The 27202-nt window shown below is 40.9% G+C and overlaps 1 protein-coding gene across 1 annotated transcript; it reads right to left on the reverse strand.

The window, feature by feature from the left end:
- Positions 1–1725: 1725 nt before the first annotated feature.
- Positions 1726–26907, reverse strand: LOC132959541 (transmembrane protein 163a). The gene is made up of 8 exons (XM_061032639.1): positions 26557–26907; positions 24440–24559; positions 15315–15358; positions 15116–15207; positions 10347–10443; positions 3118–3229; positions 2419–2560; positions 1726–1789 (listed from the first exon to the last, which is right to left on the reverse strand). The coding sequence occupies exons 1-8, from the start codon at positions 26765–26767 to the stop codon at positions 1729–1731; spliced, it is 879 nt and encodes a 292-aa protein (XP_060888622.1). The 5' UTR covers positions 26768–26907; the 3' UTR covers positions 1726–1728.
- Between the last annotated feature and the right edge of the window lie 295 nt (positions 26908–27202).

Here is a 27202-nt window from a genome sequence, read left to right on the forward strand (position 1 = left end):
TTTGCACTGAAAACTGTCACAGATGGATTGAAATGTCTACATTCATATTTTTTGTCAAACAATGATTCAATAATATTCTTCATGTCGTCTTTAAAGAACATTTCTCCATTTTCTTATTTTAATGTCCTCCTCACAGTTTTACACCTTAGGGTGTTTGATTATCATTGAAGGCCGGGGGGGGGGGGGGGGGGGGGGGGGGGGGGGGGCGTTCACAGTTCACACGTTTTTCATCAAGTCTGTGTTTGCTGCAGTGACTGAAACTAAATGCAGTCACTGTGCTGTATGTCTGTATCTCGGAATCAGTTGAGGAAACGACCGTATGTGTTGCAGTAAATGTCTGTAAATAGAGGACCTTAGTGGCCTGCGGTGCTTTGCATTCTGGGAGTTGTTGTCTTTCATCCACGAGCCAAAAAGACACTTTCTGCCTTTTCTCGACTTCAAAATGTATTTCACATTTCTACTACATATATGACCCGATGTCAATACAGATTCATGTTTCAACGGGTGAAGTGTCCCTTTAAGGGAAAAAACGCAGCCAAGGTGTTGTTGAACCTGCAACCAGTGTGACCAGGACTGTAGCCTCTGAACATGAGACGCCTACTCCACCACCTGACCTATACAGTAGCAGCGTTTTTTAAATAAGGTGAGATGCTCTCTCAGCGTTTAGTATCAACGTGTTGCCACCTTATTATGACACATGACTGAGAAGCTGTGTGTCAGTGAGCAGGAAATCATCATTTATATTTATCTTATTTAACTAAAAAAATAAAACATTCATAATAAATTCACGTGTGTGAAGTTCCTCTCCTGGGCAGCAGATGGCGTAAGCTGTGATTGAATATATACTGTATAACAAGGTTCTTCATTTCAACTATAAAAACAAACGCTTTCTGTTCACACTTACATATTTTTTAAATCCTCCTGGACTGTAAGCTGGCATTAAGTTGCTGGAATAGTTCCCGTCCTCCCAACACAAGCGTCAAGGTAAAGTAAAGTTCAGACTCTGTGTGTTTATGTGCTTACATTTATCAGCTCCCCATGTGAGACGTGCATTAATACATCCTCAAAAGTCATAAAAAAAAAGGTAGAATAGCTACTACACTCCACAGCTACATCGATCAGTTTGACCTGACACACTGCGACGTTTTATAGCACAGCTGAGCAAAGGCCTCTAGGAACCATGGGAAAATAAAACTGCTGTGTTTTGACAGGGCGATGAGGGATAACTGAGGTATTGTACAACAACTGGCTGTACACAAAATTGCTTCCCTTTATTGGACTCACCAGGTCCAATTGGTCCTTTAAATTCTGCAGTCCAAGCTCGTCTATGTGCTCTGTCCTCTTTGGACGTTTTTTCTGTCTCTTCTTTTTCAGCTGAGTCAACAACTTTTCAAAGTCCACTCCCTTTCTCTGTTTTCTACTTTCTTTTTAAATGTGAAGGCAAGATAGAACAGACGGCCCTGTTCACTTTTTAAAAGACCATTAAAGATATATATTTATGTACATGAAATTGTAAAACACTTAAAAAGGTACCAATAATTTGACCAGGCTACACCGTCTGGATCCTCAGTTCAGATCTTTGAATGGGAGGACTCTTTAGACTCCTGACTCCAGGTGATTGTCTTTGGAGGGACTGTAAGGGACTATCCTCCCATCCCTTTGTCACTCAGTCAGTTAGCCCCAATACATTCCCCCCACAAGACCTCCTTTTTTCCTCTCGGTGGACCATCACTCAAAACGCTCGTAGTTCCTGGTTTGCCGGATCCGTGGGACCATGTCCACCAGCAGCCTGTGGGAGAAGAGAAGGTTGGATTTAGGAATCTATTTTTCGACCATGACAAGCATGATTTCTGGGGAAAGATCTATTTTTAGCACAGACTGTAAATATTAATGAAGGAAATCTGAGTGACATCACCCATCTGTTCCTGCAGGGGGCGCTGGAGGCTCATCGACGGCTGTCGCTATGCTGGAAATGCAGTCTCACCCTACCGTTCAATCAACCCTACAGCAGGCTAAGAGCTGGAGCTGAGGCGGGTTTAAAGCCTCTTGACATAAAGCTCTGGTAGTATCTTTACATAGATACGTTAGCCCAACAACAAAGTCATATACTGTAGACCAGTGGTTCCCAAAGTCGGGGTCGGGACCTCCTGGGGGGTCGCAAGAATTCTCCCAAAACATATTAAAATTAAAAACGACCTAAAGTTGCATATTTTAACCATTATTGTAAATAAATATGTACAAAAAAGTAGTTGAAGAGATCACTTATGTTCTGCTCTTAGCATTTCTTGCAATCAATTACTAAAACAATGTTAGGGTGTTCTCTTGAGTTGTTCTAATGCCAGTGTTTGGATAGGCCTATAAGTCTGCCCGGGTGTTTGCAACGCTAAATGTTTTAACCACCTCCATGGTGGTACTTACTTGACTCCGTAGGCGAGGATGATAAAACCAATGAGGACGCCTATTGTCCCATCCAGGTACCACACCTTGGGCTCATGCTTGAACACTTCAGCACTTATTAGGATGGAGAATCCCATGATTGCCCCCACCAGTGAGTTGAATCCTGGTAAAAAAAAAAGAAGAAAAACTATGTTACTTTTTTGGTGCTCAGTGTTGTTGAAACTTCCCCTTGACGACTTCTAAAGCCAGTTTACATGTTTAAGTGACTATGGGTGTAGTCTACAACAGTATTCACATGACAGACTCTGGAAGTATCTCTCATGTCTGTCATAAACTGAAAGGGTCATCTTGCAACTGACTCACATGTGACAGTGAGTTGCTTCATGGCAGAGAGGTAAGAATGAACGAGACACCAGAGTGATAAGTATGTTTGTGCTTGAATACAAACAATGTGTCACACTAGAGGTCCCACTGCGATGGTGCTACCAGGAAATGACTGTAATTCCTCAGTTGAAATCTCTTGCTGCCTATTGTAAAATTTCACAATAAAGACGCATTTCAGTGAAATCATCATCAATTTGATTCCAGAAGATAAGATACATGAATATATATGCATTTATGAAAAACAGAACACACACCTTAATGTTTGTCTATAGCCTTAAACTTAATATATAATGAACCAAAAGACTCCTTCGTGTAAGTTAGTGTGTGTACACCTACCATCAGTGATGAGGGCTCGGCTCGTGAGTACTTTGCCGAGCATAAACTTGATCACAGCGAGGATGAGACACAGCAAGCCACTGACGATGGACACGCTGAACAGGAATCCATCCTGAGAGAGACAGACAGAAGCACAGAGAGTCAAGGTTTACGAGTCAAATCTACTCTGTATTCTCCTCCTGTTCATGTCACCGGGACTGGTGTCCCTCAGGGTATAATTCTAGGTCCTCCCTCAAAGTTCACCCCTTTTCCATTTTTCACAAACTCCTTGCAAAGTAAGAGGTTCGCTCACAGCTAGCCTGACACTTCAAAACAACATGTTGATTTATCATACCACCTGACCATTTAATCAAACTGCAGTCAGATTTTTTTCTTTACTTTCCATAGCCAGCAATGAATTGCTTTAGTGTTCTGCGGCACGTCCTTTGTGTTAGGTAAAGTATTTGAATCCTCTCGCTTCAATTCTAGTAATAATAGTTGGACCTGTTGTGAGTCTCACTGGAAAACATGTCACCTAAATGACTGAAATGTAAATTCAAAATGGCTGGATCGAGGAGAAAAAATGAGCTGCAGAGCCCTCAGTGCCTCCAAGCCAACATTAATATTGCACTATGGCCTTGGAGCCACGAAAAGCTACTTTGATGAGCTTGCAGACATCAAAGAGGAGATGGTGAGAAAACTTCAGCATGCTGAATAAAACCTGAGTCAGTATTGTGACTCAGCTGTGCAAATACACAGTAAAATCCAAATACCACATTATCCTTGGTATATTGAAATCATTCCTCAGCTAAGCCAAGGCCATATCTTCTATTACAACAAATACAGACAAATACATATATTTTTAATCGGGAGCTAAATATAATTTCTTGTTTTGTATATTTGAATTTATGGTATATTTGGAGGCTTTCTGTTGTGATATATTAATAGGTATCTGCATTGGATTCTTATATTGTCTTTTAATTTAGATAGTACCATATTAGATCAAGCAGTGGTAATGTGGCTGACACAAAGACTCAGGTATGGAGCAAACGCAGACTCAGAGGGAGAGTTATAAATCAGTCCTTCAATCCAGGCAGAGTTCGGTACCCGGTAAGGCAATGATAAACAAATCCAGAGGGTTAGGCAAGGCAAGGTCAAAAAGGCAGCGATAGTCTTAACAAGGATCAAGAACTAATAATGCTGGACCACGGGAACACAGAGAACGCAACGAACTGGCAACAGCAGGGAGAACCCACAGGGATTAAATACACAGACAATCAGGGACCAACGAGACACAGGTGAGGGTAATCAGGGCGGAGCTGACACACAAGGCGGGAACAAGAGGGGCAAGAAGGGTGAAAACCAAAACGCAACAAAACCCAGGAAAATAATATTAAATTTGCAAAACACAAAACAAAACCTAATGCAGACTGAAACCCTTGTCAGTGGCGTTCTACAGGGATCAATACAAGGACCCTTACTCTTCCTTTTCAGGTAACTATTTGACTGTATGATTTGTTTGTAAACTTGTAAATTCAGATTAGGTTGAGTTCTTGACCAAAAAATATCTGGTTCCAAAAATGTTCTGGGCATTCTGCACAATCATTAAAAACCTAATATCTCAAGTTAAATTAAATCAATATCATGATGCAGCAGCAGTGTTTTGATCATTGTGAACTTGATTTGTCAGAAGCAAGTAGTAAGCTTTAAATAGTAAGTATTTTGATGCATACATATTTTCATTATGTTTCATTATATCAAACATTTTATTTATTTATATTAAATCTGACACATTAAACATTTTAATGTTAAAGATTTTTTGGGGGCTTTTTGTGCCTTTAATGTAGAGATAGGACAGTGGATAGAGTCGGAAACCAGGGAGAGAGAGAGAGAGGGGGGAATGACATGCAGGAAAGGAGCCACAGGCTGGATTTGAACCTGGGCCGCCCGCTTGGAAGACTATAGCCTCCACACATGGGAGGGCGCGCACTAAACACTGCACCACCATTGCCCAAACATTTATAGATTTTTTCATTTTTAGAAAACATCAGAAAAAGAAAAAAGTCATAAAGCATATTAATGTACTAATCGACAACAGTCATTTGGTTATTTTTAGCAGTTCTACTTCCTGTATGATGAAATAAATAACGTTATGAGGAAAACCCCAGTGGCCTTCTTATCTACATTCAAAGTATCACAGACACACACACACACACACACACACACCAGTGAGAGGTTTTGCTCATGACAAATAGAGCCTGCCTAGAATAGGAACACAGTGCTTGACATTTACATTTGACAACCAGAGATCCTTGAACAGAATATCAAAATGGTACGGATTGTTCTGTTGACTTTCAGGATGGGAGGAGTCAAGAACACCAAAAATGTTTATCATTCATAAAGACTTGACTGTAATGAGGTGGAGAAAAAAAAATGGAACAAATGATCTGTAGATTTTTAAAATGATAAGTGTTTCTGCCATGTGGTTAGCTTAGCTTAGCATAATGTGCAACCTTTAGCTTATTTCCAGTATCTCACTACTTACAAAACCTCAGGCTGTTTATTATTTAAGCAGAACTCGTAGGAGTTAAAAGACATGCATTGAAAACAGGTTCAAAAAGTCCAATTGCACTGAATTAGTTTTCACAAACCATTGATGATATTTAAGACAACAGCTAACTAACAATGATTGGGCTCAGAGGACGAGATTGGCAGGAGCAATGTGTCCTCGTCCTCTCCCCTATTTCCATATCCGTCCTCTTGCGCCTTCTCACCACTGCATACCTTAGCAGCTGCCTGCCTTATTAACATCTCATAGCCAGGACGAGGAGATGTAGGCGGTAAAAAACAACAAAAAAAACACCTTGTGTGCAGCATTATCATTCAAAGAGGGGCTGTGACACAAACGATACGTTCAACTGGGAAAGCAGTCTAGCAGAAGCAAAGTGTGTGAGAAAGAAGCAGCAGGTAGACTAAGAATAACACAATGTGTTTTTCTGCTGCATGGTGTTCAGCCTTTGTTTATGCTGCGCCGCTTACTAGGCCTGTCTCTCGCCCTCACCGCAGCCAAAGATGACTGAAAGGGGAAAGCCCTGTTAGTCCGATAAATCAATAAAGGATTTGAAAACATATTACATTTTGAGCGACTGTGACTTATTTGAAACTCTTCATGCCTTGTCGTGGCATATTTTTGTTCTGCAGCTAATCCAGGAAAATGAAAAATAGGATTTAGACTGTTTTTTTTAACCCCATAAAAATGAATTCATAACAATATTACACAAAGCATTTTACAATAAAACAAAAAAGTAGGTGAAAATGTTGTTATCTTCCTAAATAGCAGGCAGAGTATTGAATTTTCCACTGAGAAATTCCCAGCCCCAACAAACACTTATAGAGCTGCTGGAAAAAGTAAGAAGGTCAAGTGGTGCCCTCATAATCTCCCTCCCAACTTTCTTCTTCTTTACTTAATCAGACATCATAATGACTGAGTTCTTATTCCCAATTAAAACCAGGGATGTCACCAGGGATCACAGGAGATTTCCTCACCGGGATTTCAAGAACCATAGCCTTGATTGTCCAACTTTTTCCCTTCTCCACTCGATCGTGGTAGAAAGAAGAAGGCATGTCTAAGAGGCGTTCTTGCTCTCCCCACAACCCCACCAGTTTCTCCCTCTCTTCCATGATCCAGGAGAGCTGCACGCCTCCAAGCTGTGTGAACTAGTTTGCAGCTTCCTCTTTGGCGCTGGCTGCTTTAATTGGTTGTGAACACGTCATTGAATGGCACAATTGACTTCGGAAGTATGTGTGTGACTTTGAAATCGCTTAAAAAGTTGTTAAAGAGGACATATTATCCCCCTTCTCCAGCTTTTCAAACAGTCCCCCTGTGGTCTAAATGAAACATCTGTGCTGTGCTTTGGTCAAAATATAACATGAATCAAGCACCAGAGGAGGTTTGTGAGCCTGTATAAACCAGCTCTCTCAGAACGCTCCGTTTTGGTGTGTGTGTCTCTTTAAATGCAATGAGCCCCCTCTGAGTTTTCCCAGTAGACATCACTCCTCTGTAGAGAGAATAAAAATGGCGGACCTGTACAAAAGTTTTGTTCTAGGCTGGAGGTGGAGTCCATGGGTGGAGATACCAGGGGAGGGGAGGGGAGGGGATTTCTTTTACCAGAATCCCACTGTGACATCACAAGGAGAGCATATTTGAAACAGAGCATTTTTCTCTGTGTTGTAAGACTTATGCAGACCACAGACAAAGGACTGGATGGGTTTATTTCACATTTTGTGGGTCAGTAGACACTCAGGTTACCCAGACATATGTCCAAAACATAACATTCATAATATGTCCCCTTTAAGGATAAGCATTATTTGGCATTCATTTCACTAATGTTTGAAAAGGTGTGTGGAACCTGTGAGGAACTTTTGCTTTGTGTTGATTTTGGCGCCCCCTGTGGCCAAAGTGAGACCTCCTATTGCTTTACTGATTTTGTCCTGTACATGTGTAAGTAGTGTTTTTTCTCAAAATCTCATTCTGCGGCCTCTTAAGAGTCAACTCATCGACTATCTTTGGCTGATATCTACCCCCGCAGCAGCAGCTGTTTCAGGCATTACCAATAACTTCACTGTTTATGATAATAGTCTTGTTTGCTTTTGTTGGTCATATAGAGACATCAGTATTAATTCCAGTCAGTTTCATAAGCAGTTAAAGAATCCTCACAGGAGCTTTAAGTTCATTTAACCAGGCAGTTACTGAGTGTAAATGTTTTATTATGAAAATGAGTGATTCAATAAATCATAACTTAAAGGGACAACACAAAACGATACTGCATCAGATTACATCATGGAGCCCAAGAGGAAAGCATCTAAACCACTCTTCTCGGTAATTCAGAAAAACAAAGCATTACGTTTTCATTTTTGGCAACAGGGTGCTGAAGCTATTTCAGGAAGTGTGAAAGCTTAACGTCTTCACACCTGAGATTTGTGACATTCTTCCCCGACAATAAGACCGTGAACACTTTTATCTCAAACACATTTTCATGTAATAAAACCCGTACAAAATCTGAATCTAATTTAAGCTACGGCACAATAATCATCAAATCTGTCTTGATCCACTTTGTTCCATGTTTTGCTCTGAAAACAATTTCTCTACATGTATTCATTATCAACAAACGACCACCTCCATACATATTTTGATGACATCTTTTTCAGTCTGAAATTCATGAACATTCAGACAAAGCAGCGATAACAAGCTGCTTGTGAACTGGCAAGGCAGGCAACCGCTTGAAGGCTGACAAACTTAAACCAATGCGACCGCCCCTAAATGTGCACATTTTGCAACAACAGTAGGAAACCTCCCTAAGGGGGCACCCCCATCTGACAGTCCTGCTAAGGCTTTCATGATTGCTGTGACATCAACGATGGTCAATGAAAGTCAACAAAGAAGAATTCTTTAGAGGAGAGAAAAAGGAAACAGGAAGTAAGAGGAAGTAAGAGGAAGAGGAGTCAGCGTCGGGACACTGGCAGACACGATGGTGATGAAGTCTGGTTGGAGGGCCCCCCAACAGACCCTAGAGTCGCCACTGACAACAAGATATTCTGTCCTTTTTAAAGGGCACATATTATTCAAAACACAAGTTACTCTGGTTTTCTACAACTTATGTGTCCCTAGTCTGTCTACAACTCCCAAATTATGAGGAAAAGTCCATCATCTTCTTTCGTCTGCTCCACTTTTCAGGAAATGTGAGATTTTCCCTTCATGACATCACAAAGGGCAGTAACCCCTCCCCCAGGTGGGTGACACTCCCACAGCTAGGTGTTGTTTAAAGGAGTTTAATATGTGACTGAAAGCTTTTCTTAAGTTAAAACAGCTCTGGCTCTTTGAAAAGAAAGATGTCATGTAATCTTCTTGTCCTGTGATCTCACCACGAGTTGAGAAGTGGGTGAGACAAATTGCGTGGTAAAATATTTCTGTTGACCAATCAGGATTCAGCTGCATCTGTGTGTTAGTTTGCCTACTTGTCACTCAAACTGTGCCCACACACTCCTCATGTGGCAGGCTGTCATTTCTGTTGTCATTTTCAGGCAAATCTTTTGAATTTGGTTGCAACAAATTCAGACAAAAATGTTGATCGTTGGGGAAAATAAAAAAAAGGATTTGAAGCTTTGAATCAGAATTATCTGAGGAATTAAACAGGGGATTTGCCATTGTGAAATATATATTCTCCCCGCTCTTTATGAAAACATTTTTTTTTGTATTGAAAAATGTTTGAATATTGAATATCTTGTGATGCTGTTAATGTTGTTGAAAATAATGTGCCAATAAGTGCAGAATGGAAGATAGAAATGATGTAAGTGCAGAACCTGTTAGTGGTCCTTTTTCATTGAACTCTATTGACCTCACATCACACAGCTAAAGAATATAAAAGCTACAATACAGAGCACTGAATGCAACAAAAATACCAGGTTTCTGAGCTTGACAAAGTAATGCAGCCTGCTGATTTATAAATGAACACAAAGCATCTAGACTGGTTTTTGTTTCATCTCAAGGACAATTAAAAACACTGAGACGGTTCACCATCTTCTTTAAACTCGGCCTGACCCGCTGACCTTTCAGATACCAGCCCCACGAGACATCCAAAGCTGAAAATGCCGACTTATTAGATCCACTGCCTGTTTAGATGGGACATGTTTGTGTTGAATTACACTCAAAGCTCAAGGTAAACTGGGCTTTTTTTAGGCTGTTTAGTGATATCCGAGTCTCTGGCAGTGTTGTTGCGGTCACAGAGGGAGGGGCAGATAAGACCCTGTCTGGACTGTTTGTTCTATCTGCCAAAAGCTTGACAAAAAAAGCCACAAAATCCACCAAAAATCCCGCCATATACCATTTTTTTGGGGGGCTTAAATTCTGCACTCTGAACCACTTTGAGGACAGAACCTGCTTTGACCCTGTTTGACAAGCATCTGTCATAATGTGCCACAGAATGCTAACGTGGTTTGGCTTTGTAGCCTAAGTGCTTAATGGGTAATGTAATCTAGCCCACATGGTGGACGCTTTAATCCAGAATAGTCCCCACCTCCAGTTGGAATCAAATGTTGACCCCTTACCAAACCGCTCAGAGGCATTCAGCAGACCGCTGGTGTAGACTGAAACAAAGTACTCCATTCTTATATGACATCATGTTATCTGTGCTTTATGTGTAATATCAGCTAAACCATTTAAATCACGTTTCAGTCAAACATTCAATTCTTACCACTTCAGGTAGCAGCTTGGTGGCCAGGTCATGGATGGCTTTACCCATGATGCAAAAGGAGGACAGGATAAAAACCACGCCCAGAATAACACAGGCTCTGCAGAAAGGGAAAGAGAAACTTTCGTCACAAGAGTTATGTGAAGTTATGTCCTTCAGCTGTGCAGGAGTTCAAATCTCCACCGCGCTTTGAAACTACTGAACGCTGTCAGTAAGCTCAGAGACTTTGAATGATACTAAAATAATGTCTCAATGCTTTACGATACACATTCTCTGCTGAGAAAGAACAGCAGACACTTTTTTCATTTGTGAGTATAAACACTTAAACACACATCGCTTGTTATGAATGTTTACATATAGTAGAGGAACAAACCCCCCAAAAAGGCTTTAGTTTTCAAGATACGAGTTTTCATAACTTGAACATGTCTAGTTTATGAAACAGATTGTTGTATAAAAATATTTTACTGCAAAATAACTTTTTTTGGATGTTTTATGCATCTTACCAAAAAACGAAAATAGGTCAAATTAGGGCTTCTCCAAAAGGGACAGCTCTAGCCTTATCACATGTATCTCTGGGAATCAGAATCAGAATCTCACCAAATTTGGACAGGATGTTCACAGATAGTTATTAGTTACAATTATGCAAAGTTTTTATCAATACCATTTTAAATTTTTGAATTTTTCACACTTAAACACACATGTAGTTTAGGCGGAAAGCAAAAATTCAAAAGGTATGTTTATCAAAGTCTGTCATTTTTTAAGTAAGGACACCAAACATTAAAATATTTCATTTTTTATCTTCTTTAGACTGTTATCTCAACATAATAGCAAGTTATTTGACTTTTCACGTGACCCTATGCTGTCACCAGCCCCTAACAGGAAACTAGTGCAGCCAGGATTTCAGGGCGACCTGGTACAATGGGGCCCTATGGATGTGTAGGTGGGAGGAGGTGGCCACAAACAATAGATTAAGACTTAACAACAAGACACAATATAATTGTATTCTGTAATATATATATAATTAAACATTTTATAGTTATTCCTAATACATTTTGTCTCACATTTTCTATCTTGCATATGATTTCTATGATGACACTCAGAGTCAACCCGCTGCTTTCAACAATATTGTCACCTATGACATTGTTTCTATTTCATTCTAAAAAATTAAAGCATTGTCTTGACATCAGTTGTGAAATATTAATGAACTAAAAAACAGTATTGATATATATAACCTTGAGTTCTTAGAAATTAAATATACTTCATATAGTCTATTTGTATATCGGCATTATGTATTTCAGTCATATAAAGATGGTGTGTAGTCACCATATCTCCTGCTTTTAAGAAGAACCCTAGTTACTCCAGAGGATACACTGGATGAAGGGATAGTTTTTATAATACCCTAAGTATGATAAAGTGTTAAAAAAAAGCTACAATAGCTATTTTTGTTGAATGATTTATCAGGCAACCAATGGAGCTGGGATACAAAACAATTCTTATGATGTCTTAAATGTGTGTAAGGTAAATTAGGTTAACAATCATGCAAACATGTTTATGAGAAACTTCTTTATACACTTATTTTACCTCATTATATATAATGACATTTGATTTTAAATTCTAATTACATGCATTAGATGCATAAAACATCCAAAAAAAAGTTATTTTGCAGTAAAATATTTTTATACAACTATCCGTTTCATAAACTAGACATGTTCAAGTTATGAAAAAATATGGTTGTGCTTTGTTCTACCTCGGGTTGGGGTCTCTCAACTTTTAGGGGCCCAAGTTCCTCTACTAATATACGTTTTCAAGATCACATCTAGCACCATCATCAGGTCATTTTTTCTGTCAAATAGACAGACAACAGGAGCTTATGCCATGGCCATGCATGGCTACCAGTCTGTGTTCGATTCTGAAGGCTGCTCGCCAAACCACAGCTGGTGTCATGGGTTTTGACCAGATGAGGTAACCACGGCAACCCCCGACCTCCCTCCAGGATTTCACAGCTGGACACACACACACACACACACACACACACACACACACATACATGCACAACATGGGAGCCCTCAATCCACTCTAACTAGCACCCTGTTGTTTCTTGCACATCACCAAGAAACACAACAACAACAACAACAACACCCAGCAAAGACACTTCATTTTTTACAGAATGAGATTAGTTCTTCATGTGCCGGCTTTGCTTTTTAATATCAATCCCACCACATCTTTTGTCTCTCAAGGCTCTACATTTTTTAATAAAAAGGGACAAAAAACTTCCTAATTCATCTTCTTTTGACTTGTGCCTCGCCTGTTACCTTGGCAACCGGTCTGTACCTGAGCATCACTACGCGACCACTTCTTCTTCTCTATCAGACACAGACGGCTACAAAAAAAAAAACAGATGATGAATAGCAATGATTCTCTTGTTTTGTGTCACACAAACAATAAAACACATGTTGGAGGTGATAAAAGACACAATGCTACTGGATATGTGTGAATGTTTATATGTGCCTACGCTTAGTGTATACATGTGTGAGTGGGTGTTTTATGTGTTTGAAGTTGACTCTCCCCTTTCTGTGTACTTCAGAGCATGTTTGTATCTTTCTGCGTTTGTGTGTCTTAGTTTGGGAAACCTAACTTCTCGTTGAAGCCAATTACTGGCAGAGAAGCTTCCTGAACTTTTTCTGAATTCTCCAATTAGCTGCTGAAGTGACATCATGAGCACTGCTGTAACAAACTGACTCTTAGTGGAAGTTTTAATGAGAAGATTCAACACAGCTTTTAATTATCTGCCCTGCTGAAAAGAGAGAGAGAGGTTGTCCTTTTTGTCACATCATCTGATACTTGAATCATCTCAGTGTCTGTGGTAGATACAGTAGCTCTCTCTCTCTCTCTCTCTCTCTCTCTCACTAAAGACAATCAGTTCATTACCTTCAGGGTTTTTGCCACTTAAGGTTTGCTTGTGAAATTTTCCCACATGTGAACGGGGAAGTCAGGAAGAATTCAGAGGCAGGGTGTCCTGGAGGTTTTTAGAAATGTTCAGGAGTTCTTGTGAAAGTCTCAAACCCAACACACACACACACATTTTTGATTTGTTGTATAGCAGATGCTCTTGTGTCAGGACAGTATTATTGTTTTTTTTTTTTTGGGTGTGAAACATAGAATATTGATTAATGTTTACTTCCTTTATGCATATTCATTTGAAATAAAGGAACACACAGCTGCACTACACTGGGTTTCCTTTTTACTCCCTTTCTGTCCCCTGCTTGCCGCCAACACTCTGAGCATTCAGAAGGCTCTGAAAAGCCCACCTGACCCGGACACACACACACACACACACACACACACACACACACACACACACACACACACACACACACACACACACACACACACACACACACACACACACACACACACACACACACACACACACACACACACACACACACACAGCATTGTCAGCCAGGTACAGATAAGACGTGAGGCTCTCGTCTGTGATCGGTCCCAGTGGGAGGAGGTTGACAGAGCTTGAAGAGACCTTCTGTTTGACACACTCCTCAGTAGGACAAAGCAGAACAAACACACAACTGCTCTGATTTCAACACAAATGATAAACAGAATATACAGAAATGAAAGCACTGATTACACTATCTGTGCATTTAATTGATCAATACATACCAAAACTATAAATGGGCTTCTTTTTATGTCTAAACCTTCTCTTTTGATAATTTTAGGAGTTTAATTATTTTTCTTTTTTCTTATTAGAACATTTTTTTTTCTTATTAGAAAAAAGAATAGGAACATTTTTCTTATTAGAAAATAATAAGAAAAGGTTTCTTATTAGAAAATACTTTTTAAGGCACTTGCACTTTATACCAAATGGCTCTTTCTCAGGGAAAGTTGTTCACCAAATGGAACATTCTCAGCTATATTTGTGCTGGATAGGCCTGAATCACACACATGCACAAACAGGACCTGTGGACATGCATTAGTGGAGAGATGTCAGAGTGGGGCTGCTACAAGCTGCTAAGCAGGGAGCGCGCCAGAGCAGTTGGGGGTTTGGTGCCTTGCTCAAGGGGACCTCGGCAGTGCTCGGGAAGTGCCCTGACACCTCTCCAGCTACCAGACCAACTTCCAGATTTGGTCCGCATGTATAACTTTAAACACACATACGCAGCAGAAATCAAGTCTGTCCTGTGTAAATGTGTCTCTGAGTCATGACTGTCTACAATGAGTAGAGAAGCTCGAGTCCCACTGGCTGTGTTGTTGTCAGAGCTGTGTTTACATCATCAGGTTTTTGGACGCCCTTGCATATAAAGTTGTTTCAGTCGAGGACTAGAGAAAAGAAGACCATGTAGATCACGGTCATTCCGTGTCAACATATGTGCAATGTGAATCTATGAGTGTGCTAACATTAGCATGCTAACACAACAAGGCAGACATCTTGCATCTCGAGCAACCCAATTTAGTCCGCCGATTGAGCTTAATTATGGTGCGTTCTAATTGATAATTCTTTCATGCAAAGGCGAGAGGAGGGGAGAGGTGGAGGTGGAGGAGAGCGGAGGCTTCAGTATGGAGGAGGCGTGGCCAAACAGCAGTTTGTTTTGGTTTAATGCTGGAGCTCAAGGGGCGACTTCTACTGGATCAAAAAGTTGCACATTCTTCCTTTAATGCCTCTATACTTCATTTGTTTTCAGGTATTTGAAGCTTGAGTGGACACCATTATTTCCAACCAGTCTGATTTGCGGTGGCTGAAAGGCGGTTGTACTCACATGTATTCGCGGTGTGCTGAGTGAACCGCTGCGGCGTTGCTGTATCGCCACACCACAATGATGGAGGACAAGACGTCCAGCGTGGCATCAAACTGCAGAAAAACAAAACGGACACTTCAGATTCTTCTTTTAGACGGCACACAGAGTTAGCCACAGTGTATATTTTTTTTTAAAGTGGAAGCTTTAAATTTCAACTTACGGCAAATCCAAAAGCTGAAGCACTGTGACGCATGAAGGAAACAGCTGGAAAGAAAAGAGAGATAGAATGAATAACAAGAATGATACAAGATGCTGCTTTAATACATAGACTGTGTATTAAAGATGGATGGAGCAACAGCTGCCTGGGAGTGAAGCCAATTTCTTTTAAAGCTCTCCCTGCCAGGAGTTAGTCCAGAGGAGGGGCCAAGGGTGGCATAGGTCCCCCCAAAAAATCCCACACTGTGATTGGTCCTTTGCCCTGTCAGAGGAGTGTTGCATAACGGCTCTGTCAGCAGTCAGTTATTCTCCTGTTTATTCATGTCCAAGAGTTGTTTTTTTTTGTGTTCATTCCTTTTTTGATGGATATGACGTCATGATTGACAGCTCTGTCGACCGTTTTTTTGTTGCAGATTTCTGACAGCACGATGAGGATTTTCTGATTCTGCCTCTCTACAGAAACAAATAAAGGGGCGACTGCTGCCGAATAAAAATTCCAGTCAGGAATTCTGTTATTTAAATGAGGGATTCCTGGGCGACTGCGTGCTCTCTGGTTGTTTAACCGCAGTGATGGATCATTATAATATCACACTCAGAGGTGCATTTTTATGACTGTTTCCAGTTAGTGCAGCAAACCTGATAGACGAGATAAGATGGATTCTGTTCACTTAAGTAATTCAGTTATCAGGACATCTCTTTTGGCCTAATGATATGAGCTGTGATAGGTTAATAACAAACATTGAGCCACAGCTGCTGCATGCGTTCACCTGCATTGAGAGGGGGTGAGGAGAGAGAGACACAAAGTAGAGAAAGATGCAGAAAGATAGAGGGGAGGAATCCTCTCCACTCCTCCCTGGTTTATTTTTAGAGCGAACCACTGGGGGCCGTCTTCTCGCCTCAGCCCTGCATGCAGAAACACAGCTATGTGGTTTTTCTTCCTCTGCGTCCCCCCTCAAGTTGCTCCTTTCCTCTCTGCTGAAAGGAGAGGGAAATCATCACCTTCACCCTCTCCCTCCCTATTGTGACATCTCCTCTTTTGCGACCATGTTTTATCGACGCTCTCTCTCTCGGCTGAAGTTGCAAGCTTATGAAATTAAAACGGGAAAACGATGCCGCCTCCCTTGCATCTGCAAACCTTTACACATGGCCACCCCAGAATACAAATGAGAAGGTGGGATCGTTTTGTTATGAAGACTCAGCAGAGGAGCAGCAAGACAGCAGTTTGAACAACTGTTTGCAAAAAGTACAGAAAAAACATGCAGACATGCCTGTTGGATATATCAATATATGAACCCACAAATTTTAGTGGAATTGTATCAATGGATTGATTGTGTCTCCAAAATACAATTTAAACACAAGGTCTGTCAAAAGATAAACATTTTAAATTGCAGTTAATCGCTGAATTTGAATAGTTAATCACAATTAATCAGATTTTTGATGTCATGTTTGAAATGTCATTATTCTCATTCTCATTGATATAAAGATAAAGATACACTTTATTTATTGACATTTTGTTCTTACAAAAGCTCAAAAACAGGAGTGTAATTAGCAAAAATAACAAAAAGTTAAAAAAACAAACATATTTACATTCATTAAATAAAGCAAGAAAAATACGATATAGATAAAATAATACCAGGCATATACTACATACACTTTCACTTGTGGAAAGACAGAGGAAAGTTCCTGGCAGCATTTTTGTTTTTGAACTGTTTGGACCCCTCCCGCTTTTTTATTGATTCTGCACCGCAGGAACTAAGAACTGTTTTAGTTCCTAGAACTCGTTTAGAGGAACTTTTTTCAGCTCCTGCTTCAGAGTAGGTACCATGGCGGTGTAAATGCAGACAGATAAAAAAAAGAAGAGCTCATGGTGTGTAGTTCTCAGGGAACTCCCCAGTGTAGTGGTTCCCAAAGTGGGGGTCGGGACCCCCTGGGGGCTTGTGAGACACTGGGAGGGGGGGCGAGACATGCCTTACAAAAACAAAATACAAATTTGAAATGACTTAAAATTGCAGAATATAATAATTTTAAGGCTGCTGTATTATTTAGTGTTGTTCTAATGTCAGTGTCTGGATAGGCCTCTTCCTGCATGCTGCTGTGTGCAACGCTAAATGCTTTAACCATTTCCAGGGACGAAGGGGGTCCCCAGTCTCTCAAATTCTTATTTCGGGGGTCCCGGGGTGAAAAGTTTGGGAACCCCTGCCCTAGTGGATAGTTCCTCTTCAAAAAGTCCCCAGAACACCTATGAACCTATCTGTGGAGAAAAGGAACTTGTTTTGGATCTGAAAGTGAATGAAACCGCTAAAGAGGAAGGTAAAAAAAAAGTGAAAACTGAAGGTTTTTTAAAAGTGAAATGAAACATTTAAAGGTGTAGAGGTGTTGGTCTTTTCCATCAATGTGCCTACAATGTGGTGGCTTAGCAACAGTGCGCCTAAAGGGAAAAAAATAGGACACAATCAATGTGATTAAGAAAATAATGCAGCCATTTCAGACCTTAATCACATCGTGAGTAACACTTAATGTAGCTTAAATGACTTTTCTCATCTGTGGTTCCATCTTTTTCTGTGCAAATTATAAACACTTGTACAGAAATTGCCAATAAATAAAAAAATAATCAGGACCTAGGACCCACTCCTCCTTGTTCAGCATTAAAGCTCCTATAATGAATTTTGTCCCATACAGGTACATGTAGTGTTTTGGATCAAAAACTCCATCTTGCTTTCTTTAACAGACAAATGTAACTCATTAAGAATATTTGCAGTTGGAAATGTGAAACAAAAAGGCTCTTTGTAGCTAAACCCTTAAAGTGACACCTACCCCCCGTCAGCGTTTCATAACAGGCTTAAAAACATCATAGTAGCTTTAATTTCAGAAAGATGAATGATAGTTTGAACAAGCCATGCCACTAAGACTTTAAGGTAAAAGAGCAGTTCGTGTTTTTACAGTTGCAAGTTGGAGCTGAGCAGAGGGTGTAACATTCAACAGCTGTGTGGAGAGAGTGGGGAGCAGGTTGTAGTTCTTCAAGACACAATCTTCATTCTACATGTCCCTCCTACAGTGACATGCATTCATGTCAAATATTCATGTACCATTTAACTGACTAACTATGTATCTCCCCTTGTTCCCTTGGTACCTCCAGATCGCTGGTGTGGTTGTGGGCCTGCCTGACTCCAACTGCTACAACTATTAATATCATCTATCATCATTATTATAAATGTTAATGTGAAACCGCTTGACTTCAGCTGCGTTAGCATTATCGGTGCTCCCCATTTTATTGTCATTACTGTTGAGGTTGATATTAAGATGATCAGTCTACTATCAGACTTTGATGTTACTGCTAATCTCACACCAAGTTTTATCGTTTTAACAGTCGTTGTTGTCAGAAATCGTTTTTTTTACTCGCAGTTGTTTCCCACACAGCTTCTGCAGATGGCTGTTCAACATGTCGTCCTGTGGACACAGACGTAGAGTCCCTTTTCTGGCAAAAAAATCCAAGATACCAATTCCTTCTGGAAGAAACCTCAGAATCAGTTGAGGAAACGGCCGTATGTGTTGTAGTAAATGTCTGTAAATAGAGGACATTAGTGGGAGTGGCCTGCGGTGCTGTGCATTCTGGGATTTGGTGTCTTTCATCCACATGAGCCAAAAAGACACTTTCTGCCTTTTCTCGGCCAAGAAGGCACCAACTTCAAAATGTATTTCACATTTCTACTACATATATGACCCGATGTCAATACAGATTCATGTTTCAACTAGGGAAGTATCCCTTTAAATAATATAACAAATAGTAGACCTTCTTTGTTTGTAAAGTATCAGGAGATCAATTGATTGATTGACCACTTCTTCTGAACGTGGTAAAACTTGCTCTTCCTCTTCTCTTGTTCTTTTGGAACAAACCTATATAACTTAAACTTACAGGAGTCCTAGGACAGCTCCCTGTGTAGTCTCAATATAGCTATGACAGCAGATAAACTGCCTTGCATAAAGTATTTACAATAGTTAAAAACTTAAATTACACTCATAGCTACACCTTAAGTTACAGGAGACCGTAAACATACCTGTGATTATTATTATTATTATTATTGTGAAGCGTGAGATCTCCTGAAGTTTTCTCTGCCAAGTTAACTTGATCACATAATTAGTTTTTACAGCATCTATAGTGTACCATCGTTTACACAGAGACTGTCAGGGTGGAGGTTTTGCTCATGTGAAGAAATAGGCCAACCCATATATGTTCTAGTTCCAGGTGTTGTAACAGGCAGCAAATAGAAATTGACAGCTGTTCAAGTGAAAGTAAATACAAGAGGGAGGGACTGTGTCGACAGCAAAGTGACATGCACCCGCTCGAGTTGACATAACAAGGGGAAAAGTATCAGACGGGCTCTTTTGTGTACACATAAAGGATTTTGAAACACTTAGGTGAGCGTGTCTGTAAGAGCACAAACAACACATGACAGGGTTTATATAACGTACGGCTTCATTCCTCAATTATCTCCTAAATCTTCAAGGAAGCAGGTTTGTACCAGAGAGTACAACACAAGCACAACTCTTCAGATTCTTGAAATGTATTCATGACCAAATCTGAATTTAGCCTGAATCCTATTTTAAAGATTTTATCTAGTAAAGACGGTGGTCCAAATCAAGAAATTTCTGCTTCCCCTCCCTCGTCTCCTCTTTCCTTCCCTTTTCTCCTCCCACCGCACTCATTAAGGGAGCAGAAGGAAATAAAGTGAGTGTAAATGAATCTGCTGCGGCTCTGCGGCTGTCAAAGCTGAGCCTGGCGATGGCTAATTGGCTCCCAAGAAAGGCTGTTTGGGTGTCAGTGGGGACGGAGCTGCAGCATCACATCAGGCTATCACATGCACGCACGCACACACACACACATATGAGGTCTCGTTTCCCTGTCTCTCCCATCCTCCATCCTCTATCCTGCTTCCAAGATAAGCAAGATAAAAAGAAGATAAAACACCATTTCAGCTCTGGCTGTTTCTGGAGCAGCATTATGCACATCATAGAAACACTTTGTTGTTCATGCTGTTTTTTCACATTCAGTGGACTGTCGGTGTTTGCTTCTCTGTTTCAATGTATGCCTTGTTTTTAAAAGAAACAGAAAGGGGCTCCATTAAACATGCATTCATTCAGTCATTTGACTCAGACACATTTCATTCTACAAAAGAGTTCAAAAAAAGCTGGCAAAAAAAAAAATACACCTAGCAATGGAGTTCTTGAGCCACTGACAGCAAATCTGTTTCACTCCCGACCAAACAGGCCGGTTGAGACTGAAATTGTCCTCCTTAAAGGGGACATATTATGAAAGATCCACTATTACAGTGTTTTTGAACATATATTTGGGTAACCTGAGTGTCTACTGACCCACAAAATGTGAAATAAACCCATCCAGTCCTTTTGTTTGTGGTCTGCATAAGTCTTTTCTCAATCTTGTCTCAAATTTTCTCAATTTGCGACATCACAGTGGGATTCTGAACAAAACTTTTGCACAGGTCCTCCATTTTTATTCTCTCTACAGAGGAGTGATGTCTACTGTGAAAACTCAGGGGGGGTCATTACATTTAAAGAGACACACACACCAAAACGGAGCGTTCTGAGAGAGCTGGTTTATACAGGGTCACAAACCTCCTCTGGTGCTTGATTCATGTTATATTTTGACCAAAGCACAGCACAGATGTTTCATTTAGACCACAGGGGGACTGTTTGAAAAGGTGAAGAAGGGGGATTATATGTCCTCTTTAACGTGTGAGTCGTGGTGAGTTAGATTGGACCAAACACTAAAATGTAACTCTTTTGTTTTTAAAGCTTTTCCAAAAGTGTCCAAATCTGTTGATTTGACATTTTACTCTGCCTTGCCAAGTTACCAACACTTCTCATCCGTGATGTCTCCCACAAACCTGATATTTTAAACTCCACAGACAGACATAAAGCTGCTCTTTCCTGTCATAAAGAAATCACACGCATGTCTCTTACATGCTCTTATGCATGTTGGAGTCATGCTAATGTTTAACAGGGTATGTTACCCAGCAGCTATCATTCTGTCAACATATAGAGCTGACAGGGAACAGCAGCAGGTGGTGATGACAGGACTGGCACCCTGCAGGCTCCTGATAGGGCAACTATGCATGCACCATATACTTCATTGTAAAGACACCGCCACACTTGGTGGCTTTACCAAATACTTAATACCAAATATTAAAGTATCAGATCTTTGTGAGATCACTCCTTTAAAATGTTTGTCTGAGTTAGTCAGTGTGTCTTTAAATATCTACACAGTGTAGCATCAAATAAATGTTAAATGTGCATTTAAGAGCACTCTTTTGATATTACCAGTGGCAGTTAATTAAGTCCATGCTGAAATCTTTAACTTTGACATTATTTGTGTTACTGACTGTTTGGCTAGGTAGCTTAGAGTACACTGATCTCAGACCTGCTGCTTTCCTGCATTCATGTTTCAACCAACAGATGTTGCCATTCACATCTCTGTTTCAAACCTTCCTGCACCACTCTCACTCTAGTTTCAGGAATATCTGAAATACCTAGCCAAACAACATATTCCCAAAGAGTAGGCCGGGCAGGCTAAGAGGCTTGCAATACACTTTGCCAAAACCCTGCTATGTCATTTCTAAAATGTTATGATATTAAGGCACATATCATAAGGGAATACATTTACCTCATTCACTAAATAATGTCCAAATCTTAAGTTCATTAAGTCTTTAGAATTCAAGACACTAAACGAGACTGGTGTTCTGGGGTTTTCTTTTCTTTGTATGTTCTCTCTTCAAAGTCAATTACTTCCTTCCTTTGAATATGTTTCCTTTGGTGTGGCTTAATTTCTAACGTTAGCTATCGCTGGGAGCTCATTATAATAACACATGCCATGGGACTGTGTAGCACAAAGCTAACAAAACGTAAAGGAGGTTAGAGTTTGACGCAGACAGGTTGATAACAGGATTCTCACACGGTCTTTACACAGTAATATGTTTCTTATTTACAATGCCGTTCCATATTAAGGACATGCTTCACATGCATAGTCCTTCATATAACTAAAAGAGCCAGTAAGAGTGTTTGGTGAGGCTACTGTGTGCAAACATGCAACTTAGTGCCACTTAAGATAGACAGCTTCAGGGAGTCCAGAGAGGCTGTGCACAGTGAGGATGTTGGATTTGGATGAAGCGGAATGAGCGGTGGTGGAGCCAACCTGGGAAGGGACAAACATCACAGAGTTGAGTGGTGGACTGCGGGGGTAGCACCAGGACACTGGGTCTGCCGTCGAGCCCCCCCTGAGATGTCATGGGCTTAAATTGACAAAACATCGAGGAAGGGGGGGGGGGGGGGGGGAGGAGAGAGCGAGTCCACTGGCTCACATGGTGGTGCAGGGGAGAGTACCTGCAAAGGTGAGCCGGTTGCGGTTACCCTCATCGTATTTCGCATTCAAAGTTGATTTCATAATTACTATCTCCTTAAAATGATCCCATATGTAAAACATAAATCCAGATATCAAATTCTGGAATGGCAACATAGTTGTATAAATAGATAGAAATGCAATCAGTATGCAGTTTATCTGCTATCTGAATTATTTTACCACCACACAAAGCATCTGCAGCTGATTTATACAGGACCGGTTTCAGTGATTTGAAATGAAGAGAAATGTTTCAGAATGGAATTATTGGCTTCAGTAACTAAACACACACACAAACACACACACACAAACACACACACACACACACACACACAAACACACACACACACACACACACACACACCCAACAAAGAAGGAAGCTGTAAGGCAGGCCTGTCCTGCTTCTCTACTAATCCTTCCTTATCAGAACAGGAAGTGGGCAAAATGTTTGAAACAACACCGACTGAACTCAGGAAGAGGCTCTGTTTTTCTACAACATAATGTTTTTGCCGGGTCCTTCACTAATCATGCCCTAGTGGGCCAATTTTCTATTGGCAGTTAAACAAGACTCTCATTAAATATTGACCCACTGGATTTACGTTTGTGCTCTAATTTCTTAGAGGAGTGAGCATCAAAATCATGCAAATACAAAAGTGCTAACAGGTGACACAGCTGTGACTTCAGCCTCCTTCCTGTGCTCATTTCAGAAGTCGATTTGCAAGCAGGACCATGTTTCATTTATGAGTTGGAGCGGGCACGATGTGACAAGCTCGGGGGTACCACAGAGATGTGATAAAAATGCCTAATGAAGACATTTGCATGAAAAAATGCTCAGTGATAAGAAATGGTCTGTTTGCACTTCCTGCAGACAGTAATTCTGAATAACTTTTAAAAAATGGAGTCTAGAGAAATGTGCTATCTTTCTTACTGACATCAGTTCATAACAGGAAGCTCTGGCATGTCTGCAAACCACTGCTGAGGTGACCTACCACACTGCAGCAAAGCTCATGCATGTGTCAAGCACTAATCTGCTTTCACCGCAGAGGAGGAAGAAGCAAGCAAGCAAGCGTTTGAATATTGCAGAAACAATCAACCTTATCCTGCATGAGCACTGCATGTCAAACTTGACTTTAGGTGTGGAGGATGGTACAATAATGACAGGATTTTCTGAATGGCTCTTCTAGTTAAACAACAAAAACATGATAAGACATTCACTGATCTGCAAAGAGAATCACTGATCTCCTGAATCAGACTCAAAGTGGGAAAACTTTGAGCTAAAGATTTGACAGAAAAGGCTGAAAGAGACTAATCTTCCCCGAGTGAGTCACCACATCCACTCGGGGGGTCTCATCCTTGACAAGAAGAGAAAAATAAGAACGTTTACGACAAAGACAGGTGCTCAAAAATGTTTTGCCTCTGAGAGAAAGAAAGAAAACCTCAATAACTGATAAAACATTCAAGGCCCACTTCCCACTTTTGAACGAAAAAATAAACATCCCGTGTTGCTTCCTTATCAAAGCAGTGTGGTGACGTCAATAGCTTGTCCTTCATGTTGTCAAGTGTTGTGGTTTCATCGGGCTGCTGGATGCCAAAGTAATGAACAAACTGTCCTCCAACTACACGGCTCGACAGCAGGCAGCGATTTCTCAAACGCCGCTCATCAAAGACCTGAAGGAGGAGGGGGGAAGGGGGGGAGAGGGGGGGGGGGGGGGGGTACTCACTGAAAGCAACGATGGCCAGGACGATGGTGACCGCTATGGACACCCAGGACACCCACAGCGCTTTCTTGCGGAAACTCTGCGCTTCATGAGGCTTCAGGCGCATGCTGCTTTCCAGGAGACCTGCAGACAGGACCACAGGGCACAGTGAACACACATGACTCAGAGAGAGGGAAGGGGAGGAGATGGTTTAGTTTGTCAGGGACAATCTGGAATATTTTTCAGTCTTATAAATATCTGTTCACTCAGTTTTGCTCAGTGAGGTAAATGGTAAATGGACTTGAGCTTATATAGTGCTTTTAAACTGCAGGTCACACCTACACATTCACACACTGATGGTAGTATCATCCATCACAAGTAACTAATCCCATTCACACACCACCACCCAAGCAGAGGGAGCAATGCAGGGTTAAGTGTCTTGCCCAAGGACACATCAGAGATGTTGCCCAGCTGGGGATCGAACCCTTGACCTTCCGGTTGAGCGGCGACTCTACCCACTGAGCCACAGCCGCCCTTGTTAACACTTGTCTTTGTCTTGTGTTGCGAGAAGGGCTTTGCAATTAATCGAGAATGAATGGAAACAGACATTCAGAACCTCTAACCGACATAATCTTGCCCATATCGATTATTTTCAGGGCAGAGTCACATGATTTTGTCTTCAGGGAAGACGGCGCCGAACAAAAAGAAGTAGGTGTCCGACGACGAGATGAACTGACTGCTGCAGAACCAGTCTTTGTTGAAACCCTAAAGATTGACTGATACATTTGACTCATCTTTAAAAAGAAAACACGACTTACACGTGCACGGGACAAAAATCACTAAAGCAATAGGAGGTGTGGCTTCGTCCACAGGGGGGCGCCAAAATCAACACAAATCAAAAGTTTCCTCACAGGAGCTTTAACCTCGAGCGTTTAAATGTTACCTTTTAAGAAGCTACACTTAAGGAAACCGGTTTTGTAATTTTTTGTAATAAGTCAAATTTAACTCAAATCAAAAATATCATGCAGCATTGTCTATTTCACCAAATTTACTAGGAACCATACATAGGTAGCTGCACCCAAATTGCATGTCAAAACCAATTCACTAGCTGAAATGTGTCTATGGCGTGTATAGAGCTTTCCCAGTCTTTACCACCACAGGTCACACCCACTCATTCACATGACGCAGATCATGTGGCTGCAGGACCTGCCGACCTTCTGAACCACAGTCCCCAAATGACTGACTGTTTTTAATGGTTTTCAGAACTTACTTCAGTAACAGGTGCAGGATTATTACCAGCAAATTGCATTTAAAGCACCTGTGAGGAGCATCTTCAGAAGTCTCTATTCTGTAGTGTTAATTTTGTTTTTCCAGAAAGGAATGTTCAAAAAAAAAAAAAAAAAAAAAAATACAACATAAAAACAGCTAAGAGATTTCGAAGTTTTTGGGCAACTTTGCCATTGTTTTTTCTCTTTTGTGCGACCAGGAACTTGCGTCACTTCTTAATGTTTCAGTATGAAACAGTACATTTTGCTCCTGTTATTTCCATTTCTACCTATGTTAAAAAGGAAATCATCTTCAGAAAAGGCAAAGGGGTAATAATGGATTTGAAGTGTCGAAAAATGTAAATTCTGGTTGGCGTTTTTTTTGTTTTGGATTTGGAAAATTTCAAAAAAAATCAGAGAATGGAAAAAGACCAGTTTTCTGTTGTATCTTTCATCAGTAGAAGTACACTGATTAACTTGACTGTTCTTAAGTTGTCCAGTCACCAAACAGCCCCTAACATGCCCAATTCAACACACTGTGTCGATCAAATTCAAGCCGAACACCTGGCTGCATTTGTTTTTCACTCCCACTTCCCCAAATGTATTCACAAAAACTGTAAGAACAGCACAGCGTTGAAGGCTGAATGCTGATTCCAGCTCAGTTAATCATTTATCATATTACCTCAAGAAAAGTCGATTTCATTTTTAAACATTAAGGGACACAAACAGGTAATAAAACCACTTTTCAGAATGGTCGGCTAAACAGGTGACGTGAATATAATCACAATGTGAGGCTCCTCTCCGTGGCATTACGCAGTGCCATACTGTGCGCCCTAGAGACGGGCATCTTCAACTTTCACATTTCACAGCGCCTACCTCCGTCCTCTATGCTGTCTGTTATCTTCATCTCCTGGTCCATCTTTAAAGCCTCTCCCTGACTTTCTGTGTGCTGCTGCTGCTGCTGCTGCTGCTGCTGCTGCTGGTCCAGGGGTTCCGTCTGTTCACACTGCCCGTTCACCGCCTTGCTTTCCACCACTGTTACCGGGTCCGGGACGGCGGTGGGGTCTGGCGGTGAGGAGTCCGTCATTGTCTCGTTCGAGTTGCGGTTCTAATGAGGAACTCCAGAAATGTCACACCTGGACGAGAAGTGTGGGAGAGAGACCCAGAGAAGGGAAGGGAAGGGAGGGGAGACTCCTCTCCTTGCAGGGCTGCGGGTCCAGCTGCGCTAAAAAATACACATTGTAAGGTGGAACAGTACCGGAAATGAGGAGATGTGGTCTTCAAAATAAAAGGCTATTCGTCAGTTAATATAGCATTTTGCCAAGTCTCTTTTTTTTTTAAACACACAATTAATCTGAGTAATGTGTGCTGGCATCCTTTTTTGCCATAAGGCCTATTTAACCATTGTTTGCAATTGAAAACAGACTGTTATCTTTCCTCCAAAAACTCAAATTTTGATAATTTACAATGAACACGGTTGCATATTGCCTATAAAATCTTGAATTTAGCCTACATGTTGGCT

This window comes from Labrus mixtus, chromosome 24 (assembly GCF_963584025.1).
Source record: "Labrus mixtus chromosome 24, fLabMix1.1, whole genome shotgun sequence".
Taxonomy (NCBI): Eukaryota; Metazoa; Chordata; class Actinopteri; order Labriformes; family Labridae; genus Labrus; species Labrus mixtus.